The sequence below is a fragment of the Phocoena phocoena genome, chromosome 9 (genome assembly GCF_963924675.1).
Source record: "Phocoena phocoena chromosome 9, mPhoPho1.1, whole genome shotgun sequence".
NCBI classification, from domain to species: Eukaryota; Metazoa; Chordata; class Mammalia; order Artiodactyla; family Phocoenidae; genus Phocoena; species Phocoena phocoena.
This window is the reverse complement of record NC_089227.1, coordinates 77006180-77033190: the sequence shown is the minus strand read 5'-3', so window position 1 is coordinate 77033190 and position 27011 is coordinate 77006180. Positions and strand designations below refer to the sequence as shown.

Sequence of the window (27011 nt, the reverse complement as noted above, 5' to 3'; positions counted from 1 at the left end):
TTAAATCGAATTCAAGATTAGATTTTGAATCTATCCTGATAGATAGATTCAAGATCTAATCTTGAATTAGATTCAAGGCACCGATCTTGAATCTAATCGGCCACTAGAAAAGGCTAGAATTCACTTGCAAATGGAATGAACGTGAATCCTTTTACACAGAAAGGACTGTTTAGAATTATCTTCCAAAAAATGGGGTGTAGGAATGGTAGGTAGAGAAAGCTTCTGTGACTCTTCTTTAGTTACAGAGTCATTGAAAGATTTCAGGTGACACCATTCCATTTGCAGTGTAGAAACATTACACCTGGTGGGGGCAGGAAAGATGAACTCAAGTAGTTCAAAGTGAAGGTTCCAAGAGAAAGATATTGTAATAGTCTAGGGCAAATGAATGACAGGGAAGAAGACCTTCCATCTCATCTTGTTCATTTACCAGCATCCTACCAACTATTTACCAATGTCCTTGACCTGGTCCTCTCCCACGTTGTCAGGAGTCTTCCTCTACCAGTCCTACCCGCTCCTGTATACTCACTCTACCCCTTAGTATTAACTACTCCCCCTCTGCCCATAAACATGCCAAAGTTATTCCTCCTATAAACTGCCCCTAGATCACTTTCTCTTCTAAATCCAATATCTTCTCCTCTTTCTTATTGTTACTTGTTGAAAGGTTTTACCTTTTCTCACTTCTTATACCTCTTCATTCTATTGTAGTTTACTCCCAATATTTTACTGAAACTACTCTTAATATGGTAAGAAAGGACCTTATCAATGCCAAAAATCAATGACTATTTTAAAATCCCTGTCTTAATAGAGTTATCTATTACACTAGACAACATTAACCCTGTTTCAATCTCTCCTTACACATTTTCACTTTTTGGTTTTCCATGGCACTCCACTCTACTAGAGCTTTCCTCTAACAGTTTATTCTCTAAATGCAAATGCTCCTATTTCTCCCAACTTGGCTTAAATATTGGTGTTTCCAAGGGTTCCTTCCTCAACTCTTCTTACTCTTCTCACTTTCTTTGGATGATCTATTTTCATCATTTACCTATTTTCTGAGGACTTCCAACTTTTTAATCTCCAGCCCCACCCTGTCCCTCAAGCTTCAGATGTGTATCTCCAACTGCCTGTTAGGAGGCAGGCAGGCATCCTGGATGTCCCACAGGCATCTCAAACACAATATGTTCAAAACGGAATTCATCTTTTCCCTAAGCCTGTACCTTCTCAGTTACTCCATGTCTCAATTGCCGGTTCGGTTCTCTAATCTGTCACCCAAGTTAGGAATCATCTTTGATTCTTCTTACACCTCATGCCACTCATAAGATCTACAGATACATATTTAATAGGGCTTCTATTTGTCTGCTTCTCTCTTATGATTGCTGTCTCTGTCCAGGTTTGGGTGAGCCCTTTATCATCTCTTACCTGACTTCTGAAAAATTCTCCTAACTTCTCTCCCTGGCTGAGTCCTTTTCAAATCTTCCCTCCTCATGGTTCTCAGACTTACCTATTTGAAACAAAGATGCGATCATCTCACTTCTCTCCAAAACCTTTCACTGACTCTCCATCACTTAGAGGATAAAGTCTAAGTTCTTACCATGATCTGGCCCTAGCCTACTTTTCCCAGTCCCCTTTTATAATTGATGTTCTACAATATATAGAATTGCTTGTGATTTCCTGAGAACATCGGGTTATTTCAAAGCTACTTTGGTTCATATTGTCTTAGGGGTTGGAATGGTTCCTTCTGCTATTACCTTACTACTTGACTAGGACCAACTCATCCTTTAATAAGAAACTTGGGTAGTTTTCAAGGAGAGATTCACTCAATCCTCAGATTGGATTAGGTGCCCCTTCTTGGTATTATTACAATACCTTATTATATCTCTTTAACGTATTGTTTCATAGTATGGATTTTTATGCCTGACTCTCTGACTACAATGTGTTAAAAGTAGAAAATGTGTCTTATTTATTTTTGCATTACTCTTGTTTAGCTCAAGAACTGGACTCAAAAGATAAATATTGGACAATTAAGTAAAAGAATAAATGTGGTCGAGGCAATTGGAACAGAGTATAGGGGAAAGACTTGGAAGAATATTTACGAGGTAAACAGGATTTGGTAACTAGCTGGTTGGAAGTGCTAGGGGGCTGAAGAAACGTAAGGAGGAGTCAAGGATGACCCTAGCTTGTAAATGACAGTGCAAGAGAGTGAATTCAGGAATACAAGAGAACAAGAGAGCGTAAAGGGAATATTAATTCTCAATTTGGAAACGTTGAGTTTGAGACGCTTATAGGAATTCTACAAAATGTTTTCTACTTCATTTGACAGCAGTTAGTACAATGCCTATATAGACACTCAAAAATTTGTTGAAGTAGATTTCTATTACTAACTTATTAAAAATAGCCACGCTGATAGTTAAATTCTGGGATCTGCTATGTAAGATGACTATACTTGAATCAGTTATTTTTTCTTGAAAAGTCAATAGTTCAGTTTTTTAGACAGATGACTTTAAAGGCTTCTTTCTTCAACTGTGTTCATAATAAACTTTGAAAGTTTGAAGGAAAAAGAGAAAACCTTTAGGTCCACAATACAGAAGGAAAACATTTCTAGGCCAGATAAGCTTTTGTTAATTTAATTAAGATTAAATAATAACAGGAAATCGTCTCTGGCAAAGAACTGAAAACCTCTTCTTTCCAAGGTGCAAGAATCAAAGGAAACCTGTTGATATTAGAGCTGGGTGGTGATGCCGGAGGGTTTCTGTGTTTTGCTTTGTTTTGTTTTGTTTTTGACTGAGTCAAAAGCTAGAGCGACATCTGCCAGAAAACAGAGACATCATAGAAAGTTTGTGCATAACACTTGGTTGTGGGTTTGCCCCTTCTGCAGCCAGGCTTGGGCTGGTAATATGTTTGTATCCTTTCCAGGTTTTAGCTCACTCACAGTAGATGTTTGCCACATAACTAAAGGCACCATCCAAAACCACTCTTGGGCGACAGCTACCTGGATCCTGTTTGTTGTCCTGTATAAACACTGGGAAAACAAATTCCACTTCTACCCATGAAGAGAAACACCTGCTTTTCTAATCAGCAGGAACATTTTTGTCGAAATTGATGCATACCAGTTGGGAAATTGTTTATAGATTCATGGTGGCAACATATCCTCTCTTGGTGACTTGACAGATGAAAGAGACACCCCAAGACCTTTAATCTCACCTATGGCAGCAAGAGCCCACTGGAGCAGGTTTGTTATGTCTAGGATAGAATTCTCACCACAAATCAAAGAGAACACATCGAGATCTTACTGTGATGATTACAGCAATCCTTCTCAGGTATCTATGAATCTATAGTGGGAATGGTTTAATTGAACACCAAAAGATATAAGCCTCCCAAACCCAAAATCTTATTGTTCTAATACAGTAGATCTTAATGCTTGCTTTTACTGTATGACAAATTCCTTTCCCAGCTCCTGAGTCCAGCACAGAGGAAGAAATGGTTGTTATTAATGCATTTCTGCCTTTAATGTTTTGTATGAGACGAGTAATCTACGTTTTCTTGGCTTGCCACATTCATCATCAAATCATCCTTTGCAAAAAGCTTTCGATTTTCTTGATTGTTTATAATAAGCTAACAGTGACTCAAGATGTTGGGTGATGGTTTAGAAAGATTATAAAACATCCGTGTCAGCACTGGAAACTTCCTGAGGTACAAATTGTTCAAGAGTTAAGCAACAATTATGCCCAAGTGATGAATGGGTTTAGAGACTTTGTGATAAAGGGAGTCAGTTGAGAAAGATGATCTTATCAGTTCCATGTTGTAACTGGAAAGGCGAATGCTTCCAGAAGTATTTCAGCTCCAACAGGAAAACATCAAAATGGATAACGCTGCTTGAGAATCAACAGAGATAATTTGGGCAATACCTATATAGCTTGCCATCAAGGTGGCACACATTAGAAAGAGGGTTTAATAAAACACAATTTGTGTATAATAATTGCACACAAAAAATTATAAAATCAAAGAAGCGAAGTAATTTTACCTGACATGCTTAAATCATGATTATGGAAATTAAGGATGGTTTTTATTAGTAATAATTATAAGCCAATATTCAAGTTCTGATGGTTCAAAGAGTCTTTACTGTAGTTCTCAAATTCCATGACTCTTACTGTCAACTGGTTGATCCTGTGACAGTCATGTGGGAAGGGCATCTTCAGTTTTTATTTTGTTTTAGCTGCATTGTGTGGCTTGTGGGAGTTTAGTTCCCCGACCAGGGATCGAACTCGGGCCCTCAGCAGTGAGAGCATGGAGTCCTAACCACTGGACGGCCAGGGAATTCCCGCACATTTTGTTTTTAATTGGAGCCATGTGGGAAATCAGTAGAGGACTTCTCTTTTTTAGACTTCCAGAGCACTAAAGCTGAAAAAAGAAAAACAGGTACCCTCCCCCAAAATACTAACTGGAGACACATTATGTAAAAGTAAATAAGTAAACCTTTTCTAAAAGAGGCAAAAAACCTCTGTATGTTGTCATATGTATGTTGTCTTTCAAAGCCCCCATTTTCTGTGGGTTTGGCAACCTCTGGCTTGTTTTTACAGCCAAAATGGTTATGGTGATACTAGGTTGGCTCAGCTGCAAGTTCAGTTTCTTCCTTTCAAGCTACCTGCTCTTGTATTTCTAAGCCTTGACCTTTTGTAAATAGGAAAGGCATTGGAAGGATATTTTCTTATGGAAGAAGTAAGTAGACACACAGTATCCTACAGCTTAAAAATCTGATCTGCAACAGCATGGCCAAGCTTCAAGTTGCTAAAATGCCATGCTCTCAGCTGTTGGTGGAGGTTCTCGCTTCTCTGAGATGTAGTTCCATTGCCACACAAAAATATAACATGCACTCATTAGCAGAACATACAGCAGAACCAATGCAGTGTCAATAACTTTTGGACATTCATAAAAATCTGAGGATCGAGATGGATTCTGATAGTCATCTTAGGGCTGAAAAACAGGATCAGAAGAAACCTTTAGTTGTCACCTCACTAGTCAACCCACTCATGACTGCACTCTGTTTTACAAAGGGGGCCACACCAAGAAGAACAACTGGATCAGTATCTGACAGCATGGTCAAACGAGACAATCTCCATTGCAGTTTCAGCTGAAGCTCCTGAGATCTGAAGCCAACAACAGTAGCCAAGTAACCTCATAGTCCAAAGCAATGTACGGGCAATGTATGCAAAAGTGTGGACAAAATCCTGCTTAGCAAACCCTTGTCTGATTAGGTGTTGGGAAAAGGAGAATAAGGAAGAGAAAGAATTTCTGTGAAGGACATTTCCCCAAAACTTTATGGTTTTCCTCCATCTTGGGCAGTTGCTTCATCCTTGCTTTAAGCCAAGTGAGACAGGACTTCAAGAGACCAACTTTGAGAGGCGGACATGTGTCCTTTGGGGATTGGAAGCATTAGAACTGGTATGAGACACCATGGCTATAGATCAGCTTTAAGGTGGCAGAGAGAATGAGAGAGCAAGAGTGAGAGTGAGAGCTAGAGAGAGAAAGAGAGAAAAAAGAGACAGGGCTGCACTGGGAGCTCACTGTATTTCTAGCAACAGCAGAGCAAGGATGCATGGGTGTTTCTTGTGGACCAAATGTGGACAACTAAGTAGAGTGAGCCTGGTGCTATGCAGAATATTTTCCAAGAGGAAGCCTGCAGAAGCAGTGTGACCCCCAACAGAGGGATGGACAGTTGGAAGCCAAGGGGGCAAGGAAGGAATGCAGCTGTAAGGTAGACATCGCCTCTGTCAAAGAAGCTATTATCGGAGGGCTCGGTGGGAGTGTCTTCAAGAAAGTTCACAAGAGCACGTTGAAAGGAAAGAACCAGCATGTTATGCCCAGAAAGCACATCGATGGGTTATGCTTATGCCACTCAGGTCAGACTTCTGTTGCCCTTAACATCTCCCTAACCTGACCCAATGAAGAAAGGGACGGGAGAAGAGTAGCAAAGCACGATGGGGGAAAAAGGAAAGGAGCCTCCTGCACCCTCTCTCTTACTTTGGGCTTTTGAGACTGAGGCAGGCCTGAGCTGGGGGAAGGAAATACCTTCATGTGTTTATAACACAGGACTGGGCAATTTTAGTACTGAAGTGAGAGTCTTCTTGTACCTGAAAGTGATTGGAGTCCTATTATTATCTGAAAGTGGCTTTAAAATATTGGGACTTACCAAGATTTTATGCAAGTGTAGGGAGGAAATAATCCACAGAGTTTGAAAGGGCAGGGCGGGGGGAAGGAAAAAAATATTTTCTGCTATCACCTTCTCAGCTAAGACTATTTAATTACTGGCTACAAATAAAATCATTTCCACCACTAGGAAGGAAAAACTATTCAAAACACAGGCCCTCCAGGAATTCCCTGGTGGTCCAGTGGTTAGAATTTGGCTGGGGCCAGGTTCGATCCCTGGTCTGGGAACTAAGATCCCATAAGCCAGGCGTTGCAGCCAAAAACAAAAACAAAGCAAAAAACCGAACCTAACAAAGGAAAACAAACAGATAAACACCACAGGCCCTCTGGTTAATGCATCGGATAAACCAGTGGAGGAAGCTCATTCATCAATTTAGCCTTGATTTTCAAGCTCCACTAAGACATTTGCCACCTTCTTTGGATACAATTTCTGATGGGAAGGCTTGGAGCCTATTAGAAAAGACAAGTGCTCTCCAGGTTCCCATCTTCCTGCTCGTGTTGACCAGTGATTCTGGTTTTCAGGTGTCTACGTAAACAGTAATTATTCTAACACACTTCATTTTGTAGAACCTCGAGTTGGGACTGCTACATGCTTTGGCTGAGTGATGATGAACACATTGTTTAATCTCCTCCGGTCATGGTTTCTTTAATGCAAAATAAGACTGACAATGCAATTAAAGATATAATGAGAAATTTAAAAAAATCAAAAACTACAAAAATCAGAGAGCCAGCATAAATACCTCATGAAAATGACATCCGCACGTCCCCTGCAAAAACTCTTTGTATCGCCCCATTGTTATAGCGAATGTGTCAACCACTTCATAGCCATATTTTTTTGCAGCTTCCAGAATAATCAAATTTTCTTTCCATAAATTCTGAACTTCACTCTGTATTGGAAAAGAGAACAATGAGAATTTTGATTAAGAAGACTTTTATGATTTAATAATTCAGGTAAAATCATATAAATGTCTTTTTAAAGATTGATCTTATTGTAAGATAAAGAATTAATTTCTTTAAGATGTGTTCCAATTTTCATGTTCCCCTTATATGAACATTGATGTAAATATAAAATAGCAATATATCAATATCTATAGTGACACACAGTTTGGAACTTTTTCTTCTATGAAAACAGTTAGGTTTATTGCCCACAGAGATCCACTGAAGTAGCTAAGATTCTCAATTTAAAAACCAAGACTTGAAAATCACAAATCCTAGCTCCATCTATTTGAGTTCTTATTCTTTTAGGCATTTGAGTATTAATTATTATGTTTTGTTTTTAGCTCTGTGCTGGGGGACAGGAATACAAGGATAAATAAACCATGGTACCTGCTCTTAAGACATTGCATTCAAATAGGAGAAATGTATATGTAAATATTTACTAAGTCCTTTATTGGAGGTAAATATACCAGGCTCTGGGCTGGGAGAGAAAAGGGAATAGCTCTGCAGGGGCAGGGGGACAGCTGGACAGGGAGACTTCAAGAGGGGTTCCTGAGCAGAGTGAGGTTTGCTGGTTGGCAAACAGGGTGGGAAAACAGAGAGTGGGAGTGTGTTTGGCGAGCCCCAGAAGTGAGTGAAGGCTCCAGCTGCTGCTTCTCTAAATCATATTCCTCCCTCCCTCACCAGCTGTGCCTGAAGCAATGATGGAGCTCGGCGGGGGTTCTAGTTCAGGTCCACTGTTGAGAAGAGGGACTCCTCCACTAACTACTCCAGCTCCAGGATGCCTCATTGGCTTGGCCAAGACTTTCTCAGACTGACCCATAGTCTGAGACTCTTCCTACCTCATCCATCCTTCTTCTACTCCCTTTATATCAGACACATTACAGTCAAACACGGTTCCCAGTACAGAGTAGACATTCAAAAAATATTTCATGCAAGATTGAGTGATATGCATTGGGTAGTGTGGTCTGAAACTGTTCTCACCTACTTCTGCCCCCTCCTTTTTATTCTTCTCAAACATTCTTTCTAATAAATCCCTTTATTTGGCTAACCCTGTCATGGTGTCTGTCTCTTTGAGAACCCAAACTAACACAGGGAGGGAATTGAACTCCCCTTGTCTTTTCTAAAGAGCAAAAAAAAATTTTTTTTTCATTTTCCAGGTAAAACAGCAAATAATTACTTGCATTTATTAATCCACCTGCAAGGTAAAAGAAGCAGTACAAAGACATCTAATTTTCTGTCTTCTCCACTGTGCTTGCATAACTATTTTTATGTGACATTCAAAGAAGAATGCTCCCCTCTGCCCCCCAAATAAATGCAGTGAATAGAAAAGGCTCATAAAGGAGAAACCTGGAGGAAAAGAGACAGATGGGAATTTGGTCTCTGCCATCCCCTGAAAAATAATGCTCAATACCATTTGTAGGCCTTTTCGTGTTTGGTTACAGTATCCTCTCAACTTTAATGTGTCCAATTATAAAAGGTAGAAGAAACTTTACAGGGAGTGTTTTACAGAGAAGGTTCAGTTCTCTGGGAAACAGACTCTGAGTCAGAAATTTGCATGCAGGAGGCCATCAGGAAAGCGCCCTTGGGATCAGCTCCTCCAGGGGAGTGAGGGCCTACACGCGGGATAGAGAGAGAAGTTGAGCTGCAACATCGTTGCAACAGAGGCTTTTGCTGATCCCACCGGGAGTTCTAGAGCTGGGGTGGCCCTTCTGAGATGGCCCAAATTAAGGAAAGGGGGCTGAGTCTTGGTTGAGGCTCTGCCCAAAGGGCAATTCCTGCTGGGACTCAGGTCACACCCGCAGCAGCCCGGAGGAATGAATGTCTCAGCCCTGAAGGGACCATCTGGGAGCATGCAAATCCTACAAAACGTCACTCACTCATTCATGCGTGAGAGGTTTTCTGAGAGTCTCCTATGTGCTGAGCACTGTGTTTTGCATTTGGGGTACCAGAGTGAGCCATGCAGACTTCCCTCCCCCATGCTGGCTCCCACAGAGATTAGTCTAGCAGGGGAGACAGACAACCAAAGCTGGTATCTGTTGAGGGACCTGGATGAGGACACCGGACAATGTCAAACGAGCTCATAGCAGGAAAAGCCAACTGAGTTCAGGGTGTCAATTAAATCTTTCCAGAGAAAACTGCATTTAAACTAACACTTGAAGGGTGACCAGAAGTTACCCAGGTGAGTGGGAGAGTGTTCTTTGGGAAGAGGGAACAGTGACTTCCAAGACCTGGAGGTGACTGAGAGCATAGCATGCTTGAGGAGTTGAAACACTCGGTGTGGAGTGTGTGTGTGTGCACGAACACATGTGTGTGTACACGTGTGCATATGTGTGGAAGCAAGGACTAAGTCTACCGAGGAAGGCGGAGGCCACGTCTTGAATGGCCACGATGAGGATGATGAATGCCAGTGTCTGATGACAAGTTCAGAGTTCTTTTCTGCCTCCACTTGCTCTTGTCCTTTTCTCTTTTGTTCTATCATTCCCCCTCCTCTTCTTCCCTCCTTTTGTTTTCACCCAGTTTGCAAAGACTGATGAGCACAATGGAAGCCCTGGTGGCAAGCACGACGGTTAACAGTGTCTCGAGTAAGGTAAGTGCCGAAGAACTGTTGGCAGAGATGAGTTCATTCTAAATCGAAGTAGGCATCACAAATACTCCAGTTCCTGCGAGAAGCCACAGTCAAGGAAGCAAAGCGGAGCTACCAGAGTCCTCAAGGAGGAATTACAAATTTGACCTGCAGCTTTCAAATAACATGAAAGGAGATTCAACTCATAACCCACAGAGACAATTATCAAAAGACCCCTCTCCTAATCCCCGACCATCTCAAACCCTTCAGCTACCCCAGATGCTAAATGTCTCAACTCACTTTAAATGACCTTAACCCCTCCTGACTCCAAGAGGCTGAATTTGGAGGTTTTATTTGGGCCACTTTCTACCAGTTCTCCTGCTTTGGCATCACAGATCTGGCGGCCAGGCAGGCAAAGTTTCGAGAAAGGAGAGGAAGATCCTGTAATCCCTGTCGGAGAAAGCTAGGAGCGCTCGTAATTGACACAAAAATAAATCTCACTCGGTTTACACATTAAATGGACAGCCTCCTGTCTCCCCAGTTCCCAGTGCCCCCCGCCGACGAGCTCCCCTGAGGAACTGCACACAAACCCGGCTGCCTGTGAACTCTTCTTGCTGAGCAAGGGCAGCTGATTCTCTCATCTACAGATGTTGTCTTTCCTTTCTTTTCTGAGACTTCTATTTACTGCTGAGACTAACTAGTTACTGTCTTCTATAAGAACCGGTCAGAGGCCCCTAACTCCTTTCATTTACGAATATCCAACCAGAGGCAAAACGAATGATACTACTTTAAAAACACTACTGAGTTTTTAAAGCAATCAGTCAGAAATCATCTTAAAAAGACACTCTTTTCCTAAATACTCATTGATGCTGACAATGTCACATGTGTTTCAGCATGAGCCTTTAACGGTGTGTGAAACATTACTGAGGTCAGGAGATACTTTAAAGCATGATCCATCTCATCTACCCCTCAAGTCTTTATCTTTTCAAACTCCGGTACCCCCTTTCTTCTTTTATGAACTCAAAGCGTTATTTATGACATATTTATGGGCTGTAGTCCCCTTATTTCCAGGAGTAATTATATCTGATTTATAATCATAATCCTTAAGTATATCATCTCCTTTGAATTTTATGAAGGTTGCTTAATATTACGTAGTGCCTTGGGGATCCTTTTTCAGACACCAGCAAGGATCCTTACAGGAAACTTGAAGTTCACATAGCCTGGTGAAAATGGGCTTACCTGCGTCAGGAAGTGTACTCCATCCACCGGCAGATGAAATCCAATTCCCAACGTTTTGATGATCACAAGGATATTGAGTAAATTTTCCCTGTGAAATAATCAGAACGCAAGCCATGAACTTTGATTACATTTCTGGATGTCCGTGTTCACAAAAGCAAGCAGAGTGGAATTCCTTTAGAATGTGATAATTGGCGTATAGGACTAAATTCTCATTTTATAGGTTTAATATATATTAGTGTTGTTTTCTTTTTTTGTGGATAGAGTTTTATGCGTCAGTGGGCATGTTTTGATCTGGAGTAAACGTAAACTTGGATACTGAAGAGCCATCTTGTGATCGGATATAAAAGTATTTTGAAACATTTTAAAGTAGACTTTAAGTACTGGATTCTAAATTACAAGCTGCCCTTTATATAAAATCTTGATAAAATTCTCTCACATCGAGTAACTTTTTTTTTTTTCCTTAGAACACTAATTATTATCGCAGAAGTGTACCTCTTTAAAACCTTGTGAATAATCTGCAGGTGATTGGAATTAAGCCACTGAACACCACCAACGACTAATACAGTCTGGCTGGTATCCTCCAGGGGATGTGATCTGAAAGAAAAACAACACATGTTGCCTTGAAACAGATGGTAAACATTTTAACAGCATTGCCTCACATTTCATTGAACCATATCTGGCATGCTGATCACAGGACCTCCCTGTCATTTCTAACTCGTTTTCAGCCACATTACTTGGTATTTAAACTTTTCAGTGCATTTGATATACAGCAAACAATTATGACAGCTAGTAAAACATCAATCCATTGTGGTATTGTTTCATTCAAAATAGTTCCACTGTACCTTTGCAAGAGATGTTCGAGGGCTTTTTCAAATGTTGGTCTCAACGAAGGGCTTATCCAGAACTGTGGATAGTAGGAATAACTGATCAAAGTCTTCCCACCATTGACGTTGTGATAGAATTTAGTGCCATGCACCTTCTGCCATTCTTGAAAGGTTTCATTCAATCTTTCGATCAGATAGTACATTATCCCTCTGTTGGTCGAATCTCCAATGAAAAGAATCTATAAGTTAAAAAATTTTGCTTTCAAATCTGATGCTTATATGATATAGAAAACAATATAAAATAAATACTTTGATGAAAACAAAGCCACAAATCTAATTGAAGCATAGCCCTTTAAATGGTCAGAAATGACATTAATCGTATTCTCCCCCAAACCCGTCCATTTTCCTTTTCCATATTCCTAGTAATGACATCATCTACTGACCTACTAACTCACGTTTAAAGCTTTTTGCTATCTTTACGCTGTCTTTAATTTCTCTACCTCGCTCATGCTCTTAACTTTCTCATCGAATCAGCTTAACACACTTCATCGATCCAAATAGGCGTGAAGTATTCTAGTGCTGTAAGAATACTTAGAGATTTTCCAATCTCTTTATTTCATAGATGAGAAATCTGGGAATCCACAGAGGTTAGCTAGCTCGATAGAGGTCAAGCTACTACTTGAGAAAAGAGCCACAGGACGAGAATTTAATATTCTGAAAAGCAGTCTGTGTCCCAGGATGCAAATCCCAGTGCCATTTGCCCTGGAAGCCTCTCACCCATCACCTCCTTCCCATTCCCACCAGCGAAGCCCTGCTTCAGGCTCCGACTGCCTCAAAGGTGTGCTATTGTTAACACTTGCTTAATGGGTCTTCTCGCACAATGGCTGCCCTCTAATTCATTCTCCACACAGTAATACTGGGATAAATTTCCAAATGTCTCATCTCACTTTCACACTCAGAAACCTTATCGGCTCCCCACGTACTACAGAATCAAATCTTAACTCCTGAGGTTCAGTTAACATTTGCTGAATTTTTATTGCATATTGGCTTTTGCTAAGTGGAGATTTCACATAGGGTACTCAATTTTAATCTTCATAATCGTGGGGTGTGAATCATTCTCTGTTTCACAGATGAGGGCTTTGAGGCTCAGGGAGACTGAGGTTATAAATCTAGTAAATGGGGAACACAGGACTCAAATCCAAGTCCTTTATCTCCAAGTGCAGGGTCGATGGCCCCATGCTCTCAACACTTCTCCTAAAGTAAGCAGGTCAGATTCCTACTTTTTCACTGAACATGATTTGCACTCAGCAACATCTGTTTTTCCTTGTGCTAATCCGTCTGCCTAGAAAGCCCCTCTCTCTGCAACCCCACCTGTGTAAATGCTACGAGTCTCCAGACTCGCCATAAACGGCTCTCTCAGCCGGTCTTGTCCAATGCCCCAGCGAAAGTAACCTTCTCTGTCCTCCGTGATTTCATTATAATTTTTATTTCCATTATTGATTTTATCAAAGACTACATGAAATTATGGCTGTCTCTGTATCTTTTTTCTCATATCATATCAAGAAGGATTTGAGGTCAGAGTCAAGGTTAATTTCTAAATTCTAATTTCCCCCATAGTTCTATGCATGCATTTTAAAAATATTTAGTGAACTGAACGTCAAAGGGACTTCTATTAGAGACAATTCCTTTTAATGTCTTTGGAGAAGGTTTAATTTGTACTTCAGTTTTTTTCTCTTTCTGTTGAGATTTCCCTTTGCATTAGTCATGTACATATTCACTTCTGATTTTAAAAGCAGTCACTGCATCACTTCTCAGGCACTCGTGCGTTCACCCATCCATAGTGAGACTGCAAAGGTTTATTTTTTCCACAGTAAGTGTATTCAAGTAGCTGTGTGAAGAAACCCAGAAGGCATTCTCCTTCAGAATTTGCTTCCCATCAAACACTGTTACCATAAGCATAGCCAGACTCAACTGTATGATGTAAGATGTCAAGGTCCCAGTCACTGAGTCTCTCGGTCAAGTTCCATTTGGGGCAATAAAATCCCAGTATGAGAAAAATACTTTGTGAAATCACTTGAAATTCTTCCTACTGGATTTGACCTATAATTATTTGTTTGTTTTTCTGGCCCAGATTTCTGATTTTTTAAAAGGGAAACTTTGAATTATCAGGAAAGCTCTTCATTTCAGAGACTAGTAATTATCCAACTCCATTTGTAATAGTTTGCTAGGGCTGCCATAACAAAGTACCACAGACTGGGTAGCTTAAACAACAGAAATTTATTTTCTCATGATTCTTGGCTAGAAGTCCAAGATCAACGTATTTGCATGGTTGGTTTCTTCTGAGGGCATCTCTGCTTGACTTGTAGATGGCCATCTTCTCTGTGTCTACATATGGTCTTTCTTCTGTGTATGTCTGTGTCTTAATCTCCTCTACTTATAAGGACACCTGTCATATTGGATTAGGGCCCACCATAATGGCCTTGTTTTTTGTTTTTTTTTTTGCGGTAAGTGGGCCTCTCACTGTTGTGGCCTCTCCCGTTGTGGAGCACAGGCTCAGCGGCCATGGCTCACGGGCCCAGCCGCTCCACGGCATGTGAGATCTTCCCGGACCGGGGTATGAACCCGTGTCCACTGCATCGGCAGATGGACTCTCAACCACTACGCCACCAGGGAAGCCCGGCCTTGTTTTAACTTAATCATCTCTTTAAAGGTTCTATCTCCAAAACAGCCACATTCTGAGGTTATTAGGACTGGGAATTAGGACTTCAACATATGAATTTGGTTGGGTAGAAACACAATTCAGCTTTTAATACCAGTAAAGGACCTTGGAAATCCGGTTGTTAAGCTAAATTTCCACTACAGATTTTTCTTATGGGGTCTTTTCATTTCAGTATCAAGACGCAATCCCTCCTAGTGTCTCTCTGGGCAGCCGGTAAGATCACTGGGTGTCTGTATTGTGGGCTACAGAGAGAACTACAGAGGTTGAAGAAAATCCAACGAGCTGCCTGTTACTGAGAGAAAAAAAAATTTCTAGATTTCCATTTTTTTCTGTGGGGTTGTATGAAGATGCAGCCCACCAGTGCACGAAAGGGGCAAAAAGAAGTTGTGTTTCAGAATTCTTAGGTACTGTTATTTATTAACCAGATGATCTTAGACAAATTATGTGACCTCTTCATGGGTTCATTTCCTTATGTGTATATTGGGGAAAATAATAGCACCACTGTAAAGGACTTTAATGAGCTTTTAAATACTTATCTTATTCCTGGCACACAGCACACAACAAATGGGAGCCAGCATTAAAGCACAGGAAAGCAAGAAGTGTTTTGGAGTGCTTCTAGTGTGTCCTGCAGTGCACTGCTAGGCGCTTTAAAATTTGTTAGCTATTTCAGAGAAAATGTCAGTAAAGATAAGAAGTGTCTAAATCACAGCAGCCTCTCTCCTGTCCTATCCACCCTGTTACAGACTCTCAGCAGGGCTAGTAGGGTTGCTGGTGAAACTGAGACTCTGAATCAAGAGCCGGGAGAGAGATCGCCACCCTGAGCAAACCAAGGATCTCTGAAAGGTTCCTCACGTCTGTCTCCACTGCTGATCAGTGACTAACAAGAGCTACAGGGATGGGAGAAGGAAGCATCACCACCACCATCTGCAAAACAAGTTCTTCTAAACTGCAAATATCTAGATAGCATTTTTCAAGCCCAGCAGACACAGCTCTGGGAAGACTATGTCCTGGAGAATTATTTTAGCCCAGTGCCTTTCTATTCATGAAAGACAGAAATGATAAATTATAACTAAAGTGAAAATGCACTTGTGAATTTTAAATTGCTGGTTCTGTAGGTAAAGCAGTTTTTGGAAGAGGTCAATCGGTATTCCTAACTAAAAGATTTCTAACTTCAAGATATCAGCTTTTTTAAGTGCACGCAATTAAAAAATAATACCCAGAAGAAAAGTGGTTCTCTTCAGCCACGTGATTCATATTCAGTCTTTATATCTTTTAGATCATTTGACTTGGTGAATTTTTAAAAGGAAATTTGCAGATTATTTGTTTTCAAGGTCTACTTCCACTTTAAAAGGTCTAAATTACCATAACAAATATTTATAACTAGCCACACATTTTGTAAAGAATTCTTCTTTCCTGTGAAGATTTTTGCCCTATACTAGCATGCACAGGTGTTGGTTGGCAGATGCAATCAAAGAAAAAAAAACCAAGTAACCAGTAAGCAATTATAAAAATAATCAATATTAGCAGTAAAACATTAAGATAACTACTTTAATAAAGATTAAAAAAGATTTTTAAAGGTCCAATGATATCATGAGTTCAGGGAAATGAACCCTCTCATATACTACTATGTAAGAACCACAAGGGAGAGACGCTTTCTTTCTTTTTTTTTTTTAAACTGTTGAATTCCAAGTGTCCAGAATACTGCCTGGTGTAAAAGTCAGTCCTCATTTGTTAAATGGATGATTGGAAACTTTGATGCTGTGTATATAAATCAGCAGTTTTCTACTTCTAGGAAATTTCATGGATGCCCATGAAAATACATTTAAAAGCAAAATAAACTGGAAGCAACATAAATGTCTATCAGATTGATTACATTAAGTTATAATCGTACACTTCAATTCTTTTAATCTTTTAACAATGATATTGTAATATGGATATATTGTGATGGGAACATTTTAGTTAACGTTTATAAAAAGATGATTATAATCAGAATATAAATAATTGTTGCATTTTTGTAAAAGTAAAGCATATGGATGCATAGAAAAAACCCTGATTTAAAAAAAAATTTATTATTTAATTTATTTAATTTTGGCTGCGTTGGGTCTTCGTTGCTGCGGGCGGGCTTTCTCTAGTTGCAGCGAGTAGGGGCTACTCTTCATCGCAGTGCATGGGTTTCTCATTGCAGTGGCTTCTCTTGTTGAGGAGCACGGGCTCTAGGTGTGTGGGCTTCAGTAGTTGTGGCACGTGGGCTTCAGTGGTTGTGCCTCGCGAGCTCTAGAGCGCAGGCTCAGTAGCCGTGGCACACGGGCTTAGTTGCTCTGTGGCATATGGGATCTTCCCAGACCAGGGCTCGAACCCGTGTTCCCTCCATTGGCAGTCAGATTCTTAACCACTGTGCCATAGGGAAGCCTGACCCGGGTTATTCTGAAGTGATATTATGACAGTTTATTCTTTTCGCTCATTTGTATTTTCTAAATGAACAGATATTGGCTTTTTAGATTAATTAAGAAAACAAAAGCAGCAACAGTGGCAACAATAACAGTAAATCCATTTGTTTAAAAGCATTTTGAAAATTCACGTAAAAATAATCAGCTTAAATAAACTTTATTTCTACTTTTTAAAAATTTTGAAATTCCAGTGCTTTTTTTTTATTGGACTCTAATTGCTTTACAATGTTGTGTTAGTTTCTGCTGTACAATGAAGTGAATCAGCTATATGTATATGTATATCCCCTCCCTATCGGACCTCCCTCTCACCACCCTCCCATCCCACCCATCTAGGTTGTCACAGAGCACCGAGCTGAGCTTCCTGTGCTATGCGGCTGCTTCCCACTAGCTATCTGTTTTACGCATGGTAGTGTACATATGTCAATCCTCATCTCCCAGTTCGCCCCACCCCCCCAACCACCCCCAACCTTGTGTCCACAGGTCCGTTCTCTACATCTATGTCTCTATTCCTGCCCTGCAAATAGGTTCATCTGCACCATTTTTCTAGATTCCACATACATGTGTTAATATACAATATTTGTTTTTCTCTTTCTGGCTTACTTTACTCTGTATGACAGTCTCTAGGTCCATCCACATCTCTACAAGTGACCCAATTTCGTTTCTCTTTATGGCTGAGTAATATTCCATTGTATATATGTGCCACCTCTGCTTTATCCATTCATCTGTCGTTGGACATTTAGGCTGTTTCCACTTCCTGACTATTGTAAATAGTGTTGCAATGAACATTAGGGTACATGTGTCCTTTTGAATTATGGTTTTCTCAGGGTATATGCCCAGTAGTGGGATTGCTGGGTCATATGATAGGTCTATTTTTAGTTTTTTAAGGAACCTCCATACTGTTCTCCATAGTGGCTGTATCAATTTACATTCCCACCAATAGTGTAGGAGGGTTCCCTTTTCTCCGCACCCTCTCCAGCATTTATTGCTTGTAGATTTTTTGATGATGGCCATTCTGACTGGTGTGAGGTGATACCTCATTGTTGTTTTGATTTGCATTTCTCTAATAATTAGTGGTATCTTTTCATGTGCCTCTTGGTATGCTTTCTTTGGTGAAATGTCTGTTTAGATCTTCCACCCATTTTTTAATTGGGTTGTTTGTTTTTTTGATATTGAGCTCCATTTGTTGTTTGTATATTTTGGAGATTAATCTTTTGTCAGTTGCTTTGTTTGCAGATATTTTCTCCCATTCTGAGGGTTGTCTTTTCGTCTTGTTTATGGTTTCCTTTGCTGTGCAAAAGCTTTTAAGTTTCATTAGGTCTTATTTGCTCATCTTTGTTTTTATTTTCATTACCCTAGGAGGTGGGTCAAAAAAGATCTTGCTGTGGTTTATGTCAAAGCGTGTTTTTCCTGTTTTCATCTAAGAGCTTTATAGTGTCCTGTCTTACATTTAGGTCTTTAATGTATTTTGAGTTTATTTTTGTGTATGGTGTTAGGAAGTGTTCTAATTTCGTTCTTTTACATGTAGCTGTCCAGTTTTCCCAGCACCACTTATTAAAGAGGCTGTCTTTTCTCCATTGTATGTCCTTGCCTCCTTTGTTATAAATTAGGTGACCACGTGTGCGTGGGTTTATCTCTGGGCTTTCTATCCTGTACCACTGATCTATACTTCTGTTTTTGTGCCAGTACAATACTGTCTTGATTACTGTAGAACAATGGCCTAAGAGAATCAAGATTAAACATTGGTTCAATAAACCTATCACAGGAATAACACTAATCGTATTTTGAATTCCAGTAGCAGCTTTATTCTAAAGATTGAATGGCTTTTTGCTATGTAGCATCTCTCTTCTGGTCCTGTGTTATGAAGGGAGGCTGCCTCCATCAAGGTGGGCTCTGGAGAGGAGCAGAAACATCTGTGTCTCGATGTGTCATTAGAGGCTGGATCTCAGCTCATCAGCGGGAGACAAAGATGTGTTTAGAAGAGTTCTGCATCTGTTCTATTCCCCAAACTTGGCATGCAAGGTGTCACTGAAAAGTGTATAGGGCCTGGTGTTTTTTCTACTATTTTCACACCATCATGGACCATAGGGCCTAGAAGCACATCCTGTTCTTAGGCTCTATTAAAGCTTGGGCTTACTTTAAAATAGTCTTAAAAAACATGAAACTGTCTTTGTTTTCATTTCTAATTTCTCAACATTATATCGTCCCTGTATTAGGTGACACAGGCTAAGTGCTATTAACAAACAGAGCCCCCAAATGTATAATGGCCTAAATACAATTGATGTTTACTTCTCCTTCAGGAAAACAGTCCAGGTGGTTCCAGGCAGGGGTATGGGGGCGGGATGGGGCCGGGAGGTCATTCAGGGTCCCAGGATGGTTAGACTGTGCCTTCCTCAAATACGAATTCCAAGACCTCACTGGGCATTGATATCCAGCTGGGGGAAGGAGTAAAGAGCTGCCAGGTTTCCTATGGGCCCACGCTGGGAGCTGGGCACATCACTGCTGCTCACATTCCATTGGTTGGAACTCAGTCATGTGGTCGTGTACCTGATCTCAAGGGAGACTGAGAAACGTAGTCAGGCTTTGTGCCGGAAAGAAGAAGAAATGAGTTTGATGAACACTTCCCTAGTCTTTACCACATTCTCCTACGTGCTAAGTCTTTCTGGGGAAATAAAAACACCTAAATTCAGATTTTCTACCTGTGAATTAGTAAAAGTGTGAAGCATCTGAAAGCCTAAATTTATAATCTACATAATGCATAAGAGCACTTCTGTTCTTAGAGATATTGATTCCTTGGGACAAATAAGAGCAAGAAATATCATTTATTAGTGAAAATACAACAAAAACTTTAGTTTTTTTTTTTTTTTTTTTGCGGTACGTGGGCCTCTCACTGCTGTGGCCTCTCGCGTTGCGGAGCACAGGCTCCGGACGCGCAGGCCCAGGGGCCATGGCTCAGGGGCCCAGCTGCTCCGCGGCACCTGGGATCCTCCCAGACCGGGGCACGAACCCATGTCCCCTGCATTGGCAGGAGGACTCTCAACCACTGCGCCACCAGGGAAGCCCTGGGAATTTTTGATTGAAATATACGATAAAACAATTTTCATCCCACTTTATCTCATCATGAATAAAGGGAACTAATGATGACGATACTTAACATGTAAATATTTTACTCCACTACCTCCTGTCTCCAAAGTCACCCAAAGTAACAAGGACATAGTTAGCAAAGCAAGTTATAAAGAAATGAAGAGAAGCAATGGGGGCTGTCTGTGTTGAGTCAATATAAAGGTAGTTTGTTAGCTTCTCAGATTCTTCTGATCTTTTGAAGCTAGGAAAGAACTGGGTATGTGTAGAATCAATAGGGGAAAAAAAACCACCTTGATTTAAAATAATTTTCTATCTTCCTTTCTTTCCTCTTGCATAGGTTCTATCTTTAATATTCACAGAGATGGGGATATTTCTTCAGAACAACAAAGTACATGGAGATGCCAACACAGGTCTCAGCCAGCAAATAGGAACCCACTGGAAGCTTCCAAGAGGGGAAGTTACACAGGAGCTTCTTGTCCATTAATCTAGGCAATGCCTGCTTACTGGAGAGCTCTCATCTTGGTAAATAAAGGAAACGAAAGCGAGGAGGAGTCCTATTCATTACATCTAATCCAGGGCCAAGCATAGCCCATACGTTTAGAAAGCTCCACAGTGATTCCAATGAGCCCCATGATTGAGCACCACTGCTCTCATAAAATAACTTCCCATTCTAAGTGAGGTATAGGGTGATTCAGCTCTAATATGAAGCTTAGACTGTTCAGATGGCTAGTGATATTTAGGGCATGATGAAAATCTAGCTCATCAAAGCGTCTCTCTGTGAAATGTAATATGATTGCAACGAATGTTTTTTCAATGATGCATTTGATTAAATTGGCTATAGAGGACCAAACAAACTGCTCTTTGGAGTCAAGAACAGATGAAAACTGACATGTAGGCAAGTCACTCTAAAACACATGAAATTTGGCAGAAAAGAAAAACAAACAACTGAACAATATCACCTAGACACAGATCTTCTAACTGCTTGGAACAAAAATATGTATCTATTTTGCTCTTCTCTCTGGACTGTGGGCATTATGTGTAAGCCATCCTTTCCTGGTGAGAGTCAGGTACACTCCTTTTCTTCTGTTCACCCTTTTTTATTGAAACTGACAAGCAACAATGAATTGTGTAACCATAATGGAATTCACGTATTAGTCAGAACATATTATTTTAAATTGGGCGTACTTCAAATATGTAAACACCTTTAAATCCAAGACAGTACTTAACTTGCAAACATAGCTTAAAACTGCAAGTTACATTTCCTGTTTTAACAGCTGAGTTTAAATACTTTCAGTAAATATTGCCTTTTTATATTTTCCTTTCTTAATTGCACTCTTCTCTCAGATATTTTATTACTGAGTAATAAAATACTGAGTTTGTCAGTTGAACTATGTTTCTGACAAACAAAATAAAAGCTCGTTTCATTCAGTTTTGGTCAACCTCCTAAGTTCTTTCAGTTGTAAATTTCATTACCCTACTTCTAAACTATTTCCTATGTATTTTGCACTGTGATTACAAAGTTATGCTCTGATAAATTTTTCTAAATGTTCCAACCAAAGTTTATTAAGTAAGAGGTGTGTGTCTATTTAGAGACATATGTCAAGAGTATAACTGAACACATAGTTTGTTCTTTTTCAATGAATTTTGCTTTGATTCAACACGATGGCACATCAAAAAACCTATACATATCTACAAGAGCTTACAAATGAAATAACTCACATTTGGATAGATTTAGACTAAGAGGGGTCTCGTATTTACCTGCCCTCCAGACACGAACAAGTATGCCATAGAAAGTGATACAAATGCTCTGAGGAGAAGCCCTGTGCCATCTTTCTGCAGAGATCAGCCTCTTGTTCACTGAAGTAAAGGCAAATGACTGAGGTATAAAAAGTTTGGTCCTGCTTACACACCACTGAGTGCAGTGACATTCTTGGTCAAAGTTACAGGAAAACGGAACGCCTTTTTAAATCCCAACTGATCTGTGTTTTGTTTCTTCCCCACTGGTGGGCCTCCATTTCCAAGTATAGCCTTCCATTCATCACTGGAAAGCAGTGGTAAAAAGATGTAAAAGATCATAATAACAACATAAGGAAATTCAACTGAGAGAAATGACTACTGGAGCTTCTAAAGAAAGCAGAACACTGTTTGAAGGCCTAACTTTCCAATACTTCTCACGGGCCCAGTCAAATTCTGTTGCCTTTTAATTGGATTCTTTTGAGAAAGATAACTCAGTTTAATGCATTCCCTTAAAGGTTACCTTGATTAGGATTTAAAATAAACTTCTGTGTTTTTTCGTAGCACAACATATTTGCACTACTGTACACGGGAACAGTGACATTTTTGGCTTCTCACGGTAAAAAGTCTGAGTTTTCCATATTAATTGAAAGTTTTCAGATGAGTAAGGGTACTATACCATTAGAAATTGCATGTCTAGGTATGTCCCCACTTTTACACAATCCAAGAGGCATAAACTGGACCACACAGAAAACAAGTAACTCAGAATCACCTCCAGTGCACTCCTTGCCTGCTAGGTTCCTGCCCATTGTCTGTTCCCTCCATTCTCTGTTCCCTCCAGTAAGAGAAAATTCAAAAAAGGCACTAAGCTTGAGTGATACAACTCTCACCATAGGTTCTTTTGAGAAAAAATGAAGATCTTTATTTTTTTCTCGTTCAATTAAACTATTTCAAAGTCATGTGATGGGTAGATTGCCTATAACTACCAACACCACCCTGCTCAGGCACTTTCTCTTTTGGCAACTTTTCCAGACCTTCCCAGTCCAGGTCAGGTGCCAGCCTCTGGGCTTCTCCCAACCTTTGCAATGATCACGCGATTTTGTAACGATCACTTCTCTCATTTGTCTCCTTCCACTAGACATTTGGCACCTTGGAGGATCGTGGTGTGCACACGTAGAACAGATTCTTAGCTCAACGGAACTAGATGAATGAATAACAAGGTGACATCCCAAAAGTTGAAAAAGTGTTCTGGGCTTAATTGTGTTAAGTGGTCAGCTGGCTTCGACTCTGTGAGAACATGTTAGGGATAACTGAGATTGCAAGGTTTCTGATGTGGGGCAGCAGAGTTACTCTGATTCCTTCCATGAATAAAAGAGTCACTTTATTCCTGAGTGCCAGTCTGAAACTGCTGTCCTTTAGCATTTGTAAAGTGAATTTCTGATGATATCACCCCAATAATATGCCTCTTTTCTTGAATGTTTGACATGGCAAAAAGAGTCCCCTACCTGCACCTCACCCCCCAAAAGAGTCAGGTGTTTATAAAACAAAATATTTGTGTTACTTGTTTCTCAAGTTTTGTAACTGATATGCTTTAACATGTATTTGTCTTTGAAATAGAATGGTGATTATAAAAAGTTCTGGGTAGGATGAGAACTCCCTTGCCTCAGTAATGAAATATAAGAGTTTCACCATCACTTTGTATGTTTATATTTTTCTCCAGGAGAATGAGAAATAGATGTATACGGAAAACCTTCTGCTAACCAACTCCTATTCATAAGTGAAGCTTTCTTAAAATAAGTGCGATTTCATAGTTGTAATTGTGAATGTTTACACAATTATCTCTGTGCTGTGTGGTACATGAGGGTATAAACCTGTCTGCACATTACCAAGTCCTGTGATTCAGAATATAAAATGTCTTTCTCAGTTTTTCCCTTCTTTACATTTCCACGGCCTCTGCCCAAGTTTTGATTTATACAACTTTTCAAAATATAGATTTTTGGATTTAAAAAGGTGCTCACACATTGTAAATATAAAGATAACACACATACATGTATCCCCTGCTTTCCGAAAGTTCAATTTATGTCACTTCATTTTTCTGAAACCTACATTAAGACAGGCATTTTTCCTAAAAGTGAAAATCCTCTTCGGATTTCTTTTGGTTAGCAAAAATAGGTACTAATATAGGTCTTTCAGAAAAGCAAATTGTTGTCAATTGAACTTTCTGAAAATCGGGGATACTCTTCACTGTCCTCCATTTCGATTTACGAAAGGCTTCATAGGAGCGCTCTACTTTTGGATAGCGGGGGAAACCTGTATTTAAAAAGACTTCTTCACACTTTGCCAACCATAATTTACTACCTGGATTGGCTTCACAGCCATATGTTCTCGGCATTCACACAGGGTCTGTGTGTAAAAGGATCCTGTGCTTGGTTTATTGCTCTGCTTTTGCCTTCTCAAAATTCTTAATAATTATTGAACACAGGGTCCTGCACTTCCGTTTTGCCCTGGGCCTGGCAGAATATATGGCCAATCCTGTCACCATCCCACTCCTCCCCTACTCCCCTCCACTTACGTAATCAATCTTTTTAAAACTAATTAATTAATTAATTAATTTTGGCTGTGTTGGGTCTTCACTGCTGCCCTTAGGTTTTCTCTAGTTGTGGTGAGCGAGGGCTACACTTCATCGCGGTGCACGGGCTTCTCACTGTGGTGGCTTCTCTTGTTGTGGAGCATGGGCTCTAGGCACACGGGCTCAGTAGTTGTGGCTCATGGGCTCTGTCACGCAGGCTCAGCAGTTGTGGCGCACGGTCTTAGTTGCTCCGTGGCATGTGGGATCTTCCGGGACCAGGGATTGAACCCGCGTCCCCTGCATGGGCAGGCAGATTCTTAACCACTGCGCCACCGGGGAAGTCCAACTTATGTAATCATTCTTAAGGGCTTGTTACATCCAGAAATATTCCGTGTGTGTAAGCATGTCTGCATGAGGTTTTGCATTGGTGAGATTATTCTATACGTATTCTTGACTTTCGTGGCTTCCTCAGTGTGGCGTGATAGAATTTTTCCATTAAACAGTCTCTGCGCCCCCCAGCACCATGCCCATTGCTTCCTGCCGTAGGCAGTCTCCATACCACTGCAGGATGGTTTTGCTAATTCTGGTTGTGCCGCTGCTCTGCTAAAAATGTACAGTACTTCCCTGCTGGGTATAAAGTGAATTGGCATCCTGGTAAACACAGCAGACTCTGTAGGACCACTGCCAGCATGCTGGCAAATTTGAGTTTCTGAGCTTGCGATTCTGAAGGACGCTTCTGGACCCAAAGAATCCCTAAGACAAGCCCTCACTTCCTAGCAGCCAGCTGGTTGGTCTCTGCGGGGATCGCCTGACTTGAACACAGGCCTTTATTTTCAGACTCTGTAACATCGTCTCTCTCTCATGCGTATGAAGAAGAGATCTTCCCTTTTTCTTATCATTGCTTTGTAGAGTTGCTAATAATTGAAATGAACAAAGACGGTATTGTGGACTTCCTGTTTGTGTGCTCCCGAAATTCACATGTTGAAACCCTAATTTCCCCCCTCCACACCTGCCCACCATGTGATGGTATTAGGAGGTGGAGCTTTAGAAGGTAATCAGGTCTAGATGAGGTCATGAGGGTGCTGGCCCCATAATGGGATTAGTGTCTTTGTAAGAAGAGGAAGACATTAGAGGTCTCTCTGTCTCTGTCTCTCTACCTTATGAGGACACAGCAAAAAGGCACCCAACAGAAGCCAGGAAGCGGCCTCTCACCAGAACCCAACTGTGCTGGCACCCTGATCTTGGACTTTTCAGCCTCCAGAACTGTTGAGAAATAAATATCTGTTTAAGTCACTCAGGCTATGGTATTTTAAGACTGACAGGGAAGGCATTTAGCTTTCTACAAAGTTGATTAATCTACAGCATGGGATTAGATCATATAGACTTATTCTTTTACAGATGAAGAAAATGAGCCTGAGAAACAATGTGTCCTGTCCAAAGCCATGGACTTTAGTGATGAACTTTAACATCTACTGACTTTCAGGTTAATAGACGATGACATCTCGGAATCTTCCTGAGGTCAGAACGAGATTCTGAAAGAGTTTGGAGAAGTCTGACTTATGACAAGGACTATTTTCATTGTTTCCAGTCCTACATTTCTAGGATATGGAGGTTGGGTTGTCCAAATTGGTGGTTCAAACTGCCTGAGTAGTGGCCGCTTACATACACGTGGGATCACAGGTGAATTACTCAATCTCTCTGAACTTTAGCATTCTTAAGTAGAAAACGGATCTAAAAATATCTACCTTACAGACTTGTGAATAGGAATAAATAAAATTTTAACTTATTCATTTACTCAACAAATATTTATTAAGTGACTATTTTGTTACAAACGCCGTGCCAAGCAAGATTACGGTAGTGAATCAAACACACTGGCTGCCCTCCTAAAGCTCAAAGTCTGATAGGATTTAAGGTGTGAACAAGTCGGTAGCACGGTTCTTTGCACAGAATCAATGCTCACTTAATAATACAGCAACAGAAGTTTCTGACATTTCTTTTCTTCCCTTCCCTTTTTTGAAACTAACTAATACTGCTGCTTTATCTTTAGATATCCTCTCAGTCACGAACTTTGGGGCATTTATATTAGAATCTCCATGAAGAAGAGGTCCATTCCCCTGCCTTGCTTCTCCCACCTGTCATTCTTCTTTAAACCATTTGCTGGTAGAAAATCTGAACATAGGCCTAATCTGAAAAACTGACATATATTTACTCCACTGCACTTTATGAATCAGAGCTTCTGAAAACAATCAGGTTTTGAAATCAGTCTTGCCCGTGCTTGAGAGCTTGCAAACAGTTTGTAAGGAAATGTCCATCTAATAAAAGGTACTTTGAAAGTCTGCAGAAGGATTACTTACTTCATGTTAATCAAGCATCTCAGTCTATGTGCCCAGTTCGCACGTCCGAGAGCTCTGCCAGAATCTACCCAGTCAGAGCACGCCTAGCAAGGAGACACTGCATGTCCAAGAGATCAGCTTAGAAGCCACACTAAAGGAAAAGCAGCCTAGCGAGGTCCATGCGAGACCTGCCCGGGAACGTGAGAGAAGATCAGGAAGGTTAGTGTGTAAAAACCATGCTATGCACGGGGTAAGCTGGAGCAGAAGTCTTACATGCAGGAACATTCTACAGCCTGTGCGAGCCACAGATGGCTGTTTTAACTGCAGTGCCTTGTGAGAGCTGCAGTTGACAAGGCCAGATG

At 40.5% G+C, this 27011-nt stretch overlaps 1 protein-coding gene across 1 annotated transcript in view; it reads right to left on the bottom strand.

The window, feature by feature from the left end:
* The window catches only part of CPED1 (cadherin like and PC-esterase domain containing 1), a 290822-nt gene that overhangs the window by 10208 nt on the left and 253603 nt on the right, over positions 1-27011 (bottom strand). Inside the window, exons 18-21 of the mRNA XM_065883571.1 lie at positions 11785-12005; positions 11435-11536; positions 10943-11030; positions 6942-7088 (exon numbers count right to left, since the gene is read on the bottom strand). Coding sequence (XP_065739643.1) covers positions 6942-7088; positions 10943-11030; positions 11435-11536; positions 11785-12005 — 558 coding nt within the window. The remainder of the gene's footprint in view (positions 1-6941; positions 7089-10942; positions 11031-11434; positions 11537-11784; positions 12006-27011) is intronic.